The sequence below is a fragment of the Triturus cristatus genome, chromosome 12 (genome assembly GCF_964204655.1).
Source record: "Triturus cristatus chromosome 12, aTriCri1.1, whole genome shotgun sequence".
NCBI classification, from domain to species: Eukaryota; Metazoa; Chordata; class Amphibia; order Caudata; family Salamandridae; genus Triturus; species Triturus cristatus.
The window spans coordinates 4,382,436-4,391,151 of record NC_140595.1 but is presented as its reverse complement, the minus strand read 5'-3'; the positions used below and the strand labels follow the sequence as shown (position 1 = coordinate 4,391,151).

At 49.0% G+C, this 8,716-nt stretch overlaps 1 protein-coding gene across 1 annotated transcript in view; it reads left to right on the top strand.

The window, feature by feature from the left end:
• Positions 1–248: 248 nt before the first annotated feature.
• PWWP3A (PWWP domain containing 3A, DNA repair factor) overlaps positions 249–8,716 on the top strand; it is a 66,514-nt gene continuing 58,046 nt past the window's right edge. Inside the window, exon 1 of the mRNA XM_085639306.1 lies at positions 249–483. Coding sequence (XP_085495432.1) covers positions 427–483 — 57 coding nt within the window. The 5' untranslated portion in view covers positions 249–426. The remainder of the gene's footprint in view (positions 484–8,716) is intronic.

The following is an 8,716-nucleotide window of genomic DNA, read 5'->3' as shown; positions in this document are numbered from 1 at the left end:
CCGGTGTACCCTGGCCCGGTCCGCGGGTCCCACTCAGCCGAGACCGGCGTGAGGCGCGCGTGCGGCCGGGGAATGTTTACGCGAGCCCGAGGCACGTGCGGACTGCGCAGCCAATCAGCACCGCGCAGCTCGACGTAGCGTTGAGATTGGCTGAGGTGCGGTCAATGCTCCAGTCCGACGTCACATACACAGCACGAGCCCCTCAGGCCGCCGCTGACAGTGGGCGGGATCCGTCAAGTGTAAATCCCAGTACTTCCGGGTCGTCTGTGGCTGATTCCATGTTCGGCCAAGGGCTCTGCGGCCACTCAACCCGGAAGTACTGGACTGCGGGCAAGGGCGGGCCGTAAGAAATCGGTGGCGGAGAACGGACGCTGGGCTGAGGGGAGCCCGTGACCCCCGCGGAGCCGTCACACATGAAGCGCCAGCATGAGCCCCCCCGGACACGTCCTGTGCACCTGGAAGGGCCGCCTCTGGCCGGCCAAGGTGAAGCCGGTGGCTGGGAGCGGGGGTGGGACAGCGAGGCTCACGGGGTCCCGACGTGCTGGGTAGAGGTGCGGGCCCCGCGGAGCCCGCGCCTGTCACAGCTCCACTTCCGGGTTCAGGGCGGAGCTCCCTGTCCTGGCAGCGGGTGTACAGCGTCCCCTCGGGTCTCACCCGCAGAGGAATCGGGGTCCTGGCTGAGGGGTATCCCGCACTGAGCGGGTCTAACCTGGGCAGCCTCCCCTCGGGTCTCACCCTCAGAGGCACTGGTTGGCCTGGCTGAGGGGGATCCTGCACTGAGCGGGTCTGACCTGGGCAGCCTCCCCTCGGGTCTCACCCTCAGAGGCACTGGTTGTCCTGTGCAGCCTCCCCTCAGGTCTCACCCTCGGAGGCACCGGGGGTCCTGGCGTAGGGGATCCTGCTCTGAGGGGGTCTGACCTGGGCAGCCTCCCCTCGGGTCTCACCCTCAGAGGCACTGGTTGTCCTGTGCAGCCTCCCCTCAGGTCTCACCCTCGGAGGCACCGGGGGTCCTGGCGTAGGGGATCCTGCTCTGAGGGGGTCTGACCTGGGAAGCCTCCCCTCGGGTCTCACCTGCAGAGGCACTGGAGGTCCTGTGTGAGAGGTTCTGACCTGTGCATCCTCCCCTCAGGTCTCACCTGCAGAGGCACTGGAGGTCCTGGGTGAGAGGGTCTGACCTGGGCAGCCTCTCCTCAGGTCTCACCCGCAGAGGCACTGGGGTAGTGGGCTCAGGGGGTCCTTGCAGAGAGGTGCTGACCTATGCAGCTGCAATGACTTGCATCCAAGTCCTGGGGTGAGGGGCTCTAACCTGTGAACCTTCCCCTGAGGTCTCACCTGCAGAGGCACTGGGGAGGTGGGTTCAGGGGGTCTTTGTTAAGGGGTTCTGACTTATGTAGCTGCAGTATCTTGTATCTAAGGCACTGGGGGCCCTGGACTGAGGTAGGTCTAACATGTGCAGCTGCAAGGCCTTGCATCCGAGGTCCTTGTGCTCCTGGGCTCAGGGGGGTTGACCTATGCAGTCTCTCTCAAATCTAGCCCACAGGTCCTGAGGGGGCCTGACTTGGCAGCTGCAAGGCTTTGCATCTGAGATAGTGGGAGTGGAGGGTCCTGGCTGTGGACGGAGGGTTCCTGCTGTGTACAAGGAGAGTGGCCTCTGTAAGGTCAGGTCCCGCCTATTGGAATGTGGTGCGTCCCTAAATGTGGCCAGATGGCTCTGGGACACTGCTCCTAGGCTTTGTTTTTACATATTGTTGTAATGGCTGTTGGTCCAATTGGCTCAACTAAATTGAACGAAGAATACAATTCGCAAGACTTCATTGATGTGAAATCAAATCAGAGAACTGTAAAAGTTGTGTTCGGTGGCATGAATATCTTGGGGTAGATTGCACCGCTCTGCCCCATTTCCCCCCCCCCCCCCTCCCCGGTCTCTCCGTCCTGAGAAGGATTAGGTGAACTCCACTGAGAAGCAGGCCTAGTAAAATCTACTCACCCCCTCGCTATGACAGGTTAGAGTTTCTCAGGGTGAGCTATTTCTAGGGCGTACTGGCCATTTTTGGCAAGATAGCTTGAGTTGGCAAAGAACAGGTGTTCCGACCGTTCTGAAAGTGAATGAGCAATAAATATAAATTTAATTATTGTTTTTACTGTTTTTATTGTAATTGTTTGTCACATTTGCTGTGGGTTCAAATAAAGAAGCAAATGCCATTTTACGTCTTACAAATTGCAGATTATTTACCCTGGAGTGTGCGATTTACTTTTCTTTCAATGGCTTCAAAAGTCGATCATTTTGTACAGTGAACTGTCTGACAATCTAGCTTGTAAATGAGCTGTACAAATAATTTTTTTAAATAGCAGTGGGGAAAGCACATTTATTTGTTGTAATTCCTAAGTGTGAATGAAACAAAGATTTTAGTAGGATCAAAACAAATTGGAGCACTTTACGATGTGCAAATGATAAATGTACGGATGATAAATACTTGCTGAAACCTGATTTCCACGCATGATCTTTTGTGCACTGTTTTATCAGTAAATCTGCATGTCAGTGGGAAAGTGCATGTCTTTCAATGGAAAATGTGCTGTCTGTAAATGAGTGTGCTATCACATCCTGCTTTAATAATTTATTTAGTAAAAGTGAGAACATTTAAAATGGAACTGAGAAACATTTTTGCCCCCACCTCTATTATTAGTGAACCAAGAGGGTAGTCGGGGGTCATGTGTACCTTTTTAGGTCGAGGACTACCGGTCTGCCGAAAGGCAGAACCGGAAGTCGGAGATTTAATGACTTGGAGAAGAGGGGCTTGATCCAGCCCCTCTTCTCCCCTGTTCTCCATTGGCTGGCCTCGTAAATGCTGGCCAGCCACTGGAGAAGAGGTCAGTCACTCCGATCAGGCCCTGTCCTTTTCGGATCGGGGGGCGTGGTTTTTGCGAAAAGTCTCAGGGAGGAGACAACAGCAAAACACGCCCCCGAATCCGAAAACGACGCTGCCTTTTCGGTGGTGTGTGCTTGCTCTTGTTTCTGCTCTCCTCGCTGCTCCCCCTTACATACCCCCACTTCCCATTGTCCCTTTCCTTCTCCCACGAGGGCTCCACTTCGTTTTCAGCCAGCTGTCCCTGTGCGACTGCCCCCCCCCCCCCACCTACCTCGTGACACAATGTAGTGAAAACGAAGCCGGGATTGAGGCAGTGTTTTCTTTCTGGTTTCACGTTGAGCAGTTTCGCAACAACATAGTTCTATCCTTCTCTGTTCCATTTTAGATCAAAGCCTAATGCTTTGCATTAAAATCTTTGCGGTGCTAAATCAGGGCGCTGTGTTACATACATCAGGGCGCTGTGTTACATACATCAGGGCGCTGTGTTACATACATCAGGGCACCGGATGTTTCACAAGGATTGGCAGTGGTAGTGTTGGGCAACATTCGAGAATTACATTTTAGTGCCGAACCTAAGATGAAAACCAGCGCACCTCCCTTTGGTCAGTGCATTGAGACCATTTGCTCCTCATAGCCAAAATTATTTATTCATTGTGATCGATTCTTGAAATATTTCATCCACCCACTCCTCACCATTCAACTATCCAATCATTCATTCAGCCATGCAGCCCTGTCTCTCGCCCCCATCCAGTAATTCAATGATTGGGCGACGTTTTATAATCGAGAATTGTTGTAAAACGAAGCACGATTGCAACTTTTTCATGTTTTTCTTGGGGGAGAAGAAGTCGCCCTTGCAGTGGTCTCTCTCGCTCGCTGTATGCAGTGTGTGTGTGTGGGGGGGGGGGGCAGGGGGGGTGGGGGCTGGTCTGACAACGTTTGCTTCTTTTGGCTCCCAGTGTGGCCATGCCATAGAGAATATGAATACTAGAGAACTCGTGAGAGGGAAGGCGTTGGAATACGCATCATTGTTTACCTCATACGCAGAATAAACTCAAACTGGATTTCCGACGGTAAACACGCACATTTAACGGTCAAATCGTTCACTTGACATGCCCAGCAAAAAAAATCCTTTATTATATTAAAACAAACAGTGGTTTACAAGTGCATATCTCCCAAAATCATTAGGCAGTTAATGAAGCATTTGCACAAATGTAATTGCATACAGCAATCCTGACAGGTCATACCGCTGCATTAATAATCACCACAATTAGTCCCGATGATAGAAGCAATTTAGAACGCTCACGTTTATGCAATGCAATGGTCTCGGCATTGGTAAAGTTAGAGCTATTGGCATTGCTCATGAAATTATTTTTGTTTGTTTTTGTTTTTAAAACATTTAAAGAAACGGCATTGTCATGAGCAATGCCAATAGCTCTAACTTTAATAATGCCGAGACCGTTGCATTGTAAATGCTTGTTATATATGGCCTAGGTTCTTATTGTATATGAAACAGCAGTTGAGTCTATGTTAAAGCAAACAAGGTTGTTTTGTACAGCAGACATGCTGACCATACATATTTGAAGGTGCTCTCATGTGAAAAAGGTGACTTTGCGGAATATTTTCCTAGGTTCACACATTTTAGGGTCAGTTTATGGGTTAAGTGCTTGAGTTAGGTCGAGTAGATTATATAAGTCACTATAACTGCAAATTTGGTAACATGTTCTGGTTTTTCGAGCCCTGTAGTGTGGAATACAGACTTTCCAATGCCTACTGGCTATTCTGTGCCAAGGGCATTCTAGCCTGACCTGACTGTCTCTCCTCCATTCTGATGTCTTTTGGTTTTGACAGCACAGCGCTTCCGAAATCTATTTTATTAAATATATCTTAAAAGGGGCTTACATCCCGTCTTCACTGCACCTTCCCTTCTTATTGGGCCGTGTGCTTGTCATTTTTCTTCTTTTCCTCTTTTCTTTTGATTGTAGGCTTCTTTTCCTGTGTTGCTTGGGTGTTTTTCTCTTATCTGGCTCTCGTGGTTCAAGTACTCATTCACATCCGCCCCTAGTTGTTTTGATGGGTGGAACTTGTTTAATTTGATTGGTGCACAGAGTTTGTTGTTGTCGGGGACAGCGGAGAGCCAAATCCTCTGCCTTGTTCATATGCATCCGATGGGCACTCTGCCCCCTCCACTTTCCATGGTTGTGCAGTCTTTCCTGGGTCTCGCCTTGTTGCTCGCTCTCCCCCCCTCCCCCTGTGCCGCTCACTGTTCCCCTTCCTCCGTTGCCCATTAATAACATGTTGGTAAACATCGACACACGTATTTTCAAGTCCATTTTCTTGACTATGGTTTGAACATTTGGAGTCTTTGTCTAGTTCATGGTTCCATCGTGCACAAGCACTGTAAATACGTTAACGCCAAGTACGCACATTTGCTAACCACTTTGGAGGAACTCGTTTATGAGCTAACTGAACAGTACATGTAATCGCAATCACTCTACCATGCCAGCGTTTAAAGTTTCTTGAACTCATGGTCATCTATATTGTGATAAGTTGGCCTGGTATATGCTGTCTATTAGTTATAGTGGGCACCTTGTACCAGTCCAAACAACCCCTTATTGATGATAGGTTAAAGACCACCTTTATTGAAAGCTATCCTAGTGGTAGCTATGGAGAGCTGCCTTTAGGCTAAGTCTTGAAGGAATGTAAAGCAGCTTGTTTTACCTGTCTGTAATCTCTTGAATGGCTAAATGAAAGACAACCACACCGTGTGTGTGTGTGTGTGTGTGTGTGTGTGTGTGTGTGTGTGTGTGTGTGTGTGTGTGTGTGTGTATATATATATATGTGTATATATATATATATATATATATATATATATAATCTACTGGCAGTTGCCAGTAGATAGTTATAGTTGGGACCGTGTTTCCATAGGAAATCTCAAAATTCTATTTTGAATAACTTTGGCGCCGGTTGACGAATCCTCGCGAAACTTTCAAAACTAATGGGGCGCTCCGTTCAGCTCCTACCCTGAAAGTCTCGGGGTGATTCGTCAAGCGGGGGCTGGGAAAAAAGGGTGGTCCCAAAACGCATTTTCCCCATGCATTTTTCCATAGGACCTTTAGACGCAGCTACAGCCCGAACGGCTGAACAGAATTACTTGAAATCTGGCAGAGAGGTAGCCATAAGGTCAAGGAAGTGCCTTTTGCAGGTCTGATGTAAATCTGTTCAGTATTTCCTGAGAAAATAGCATTTAAAAGCATATCAATATCTATATGCGCGCAGGGTGCGCGCACCGTGCGAGCACCCTAACGTGCGCGAGCGTAATTCTGATTGGTGGTTACATGTTAGTCAACGTTCGAATCGGTCGAAATCAGGAAGTGTCGGCCGCCATTTTGTTTGTTTTCAGTGCGAGAGTGAAAAAGGAAGGTGGCGAACGTGAAAAGGGGGCAGGGTAGAGAGTTCCTGACCCCCTAGCCTTTGTCAGGGGGTCCCTGAAGGCAGAACATTTTTTTTTCTTTTCTTTTTAAAATCGCGGGGGTGCGCGCACGGTGAACCCCCCCCCCCCCCCCAAATATTTAAAAAAAAAAAAAAATCGCGGGGGTGCCCGGTGAAAATAATTTTTAAAAAAAACGTAGTTTATTGTAAAATAAATATATAAAAAAAATAATACATAAATAAATTTGCATTTAAAAAACCGTACAAATTCACTGAAAAAACCATAGGTTTCACACACGTTATAGTTAGGTGGATATTTCACTCGTAAAAAACCAATAAAATTCCCCCGTTGTAGTTAGTTCAGATAACTATAACTCGCGCGACCGCCACTCTATCAGAAGGATGATGTCATCAGTGATGTCATGAGTGATGCCACTGACCATGTCATGAGTGATGTAATATGTGACGTCATGAGCAGTGGATTGCGGGCGCGCGAGTTATAGTTATCTGAACTAATTATAACGGGGGAATTTAATTGTTTTTTACGAGTGAAATATCCACCTAACTATAACATGTGTGAAACCTATGGTTTTTTTAAGTGAATTTATATATATATACATATATAATGTATTTATTTCTAAACACACCCTACTAAACTCTTTATGAGACTAGAGGTCAAAACACATAAGTTACACTTCAAATAGTACAGTAAAATAGCACAAATACACGTCCGGCCCTAGGGGCGAGCCCAACCATAGACTAATATAGTGGTATAAGAACCATGACTTAACTAGACACAAGGCCTAGAGCCTGTAGAATCGCTGGGACCCCAAGGAACCACCCAAGGTAGTGACACAGGGGACCCAAGGGGGCCTTGTGCAGTGAGAGAACACAGCCGCGAGCTCCTGTTAGCTTCTGTGGGGAAAGTCGCAGTTAGATTTTTAAAGATTAGGGACACTTAGGAATGAGTCAGGACCAAACCCTTTGGGACTTAGGAAGTTCTAGGGTTAACACCCACGGGAGCACCGGAGTACTTGTGTTACCTTACCCAGGGAAGCCGGATGCATAGGTGTCAAATGGTGTCGGGTCGCTTCGTCGTTTTCAATGGGAGCTGGCAAGGAAGTGCTGCTGCTGGGAAGATGCGAAGTGTCCGAAGAGATCCAAGCCTGGATCAAAGTCGAGAAGAACCTGAAAGCAGAGGGGGCGAATGCCCACCGAAGTTGGGTGATTTCAGGTGAAGCTAGACTCTTCAGCCACGAGGACCAGGAGGCGTTGAGGATGAACAGGAGCTGGATTCGAGCTATCCCACGAAGGATGTCGAGTGCTGCAGCGTTGGTGCCCGGATTGGACACAACAAGCCTTGGAAACAGCAACCCACGCATAAAGTAGAAAGATGCTTCGGTGCAGACCGGCAAGGTCTGAGGTTCTCACCACGCGGTGGGGAGTCAGGGCACGTCTGGAGCAACCAGGGAAGCCCAAGGAAAATCAAAGTTGCCTTCACAGGGACCCACCAGTCGACAGACCAGGGATCGCGAAGGAGCCTTGAGCTGAAATGCAAGAAGCGGTCTCACGGAACACTCGTGGAGTGTAGGCCCACAATCTTCGGTACAGATAGTGCTCAAGGTGGGGGCTACAAGTAACCCCAAGCACAACTTCAAGAGACGTTGAGAAGTCAATGCACTTGCAAATGTGCACGGTGACCAGGAGTTCTGGTTCCACGTTACTCATGAGGGCTGCGGGTCTCAGCTTTGCTGGGGACTCGGGTCGGCCTGTGAGAAGTCTGGAAATCCTCTTCCTGGTCTGCAAATACTTTCGGAGTTCGGCAAATTTGCTTCGTTGGGGTCTGCCAAGCAGGGGAGTCACTGCTTGACCCCAAGGGAGATTTCTTCAGTCCTCTAGTCTTGAGTAGAGCGTTGAAGTTCAAGGATTCAACTTCAGAGTTTCATCCAGGGATATCTAAAATCCTGTTGCCAGGGTTTTCTTACTTATACCTAAGGAAGGGGTTGGACTAACTCAAGGGGACCCACCTATGGGGGGTTTGGAAAGAGGGGTGGCTACTCCCATTTCCTTTGTCCAGTTTTGCGCCAGAGTAGGGGCTGGCAGCCCCTGAACCGGTTTGAGCTGGGCTATGCACAGGGACACCAAATGTGCCCCCAGTGCAGGACTTCAAAGCACTCTGAGTGCACCCATCCAGCCCCAATACACATCAGCCTGTCTGGGAGGTGGTTACACCTCCCTGTGACAAGAAACCTATTGTCCAGGCCTCCCCTGCCGGAGTTTCGGTCAGCAGCAAGAGGCAAGTCATTTTGTGATGCCAGGACTCTGTTAGCTGGTACCGGGTATACCGGTGCTGTCATGTCTCTCCCTCTAGAAGGGTTGGATCATACTCCCACACCAGTTACTGGTGTGGGGTATGATTC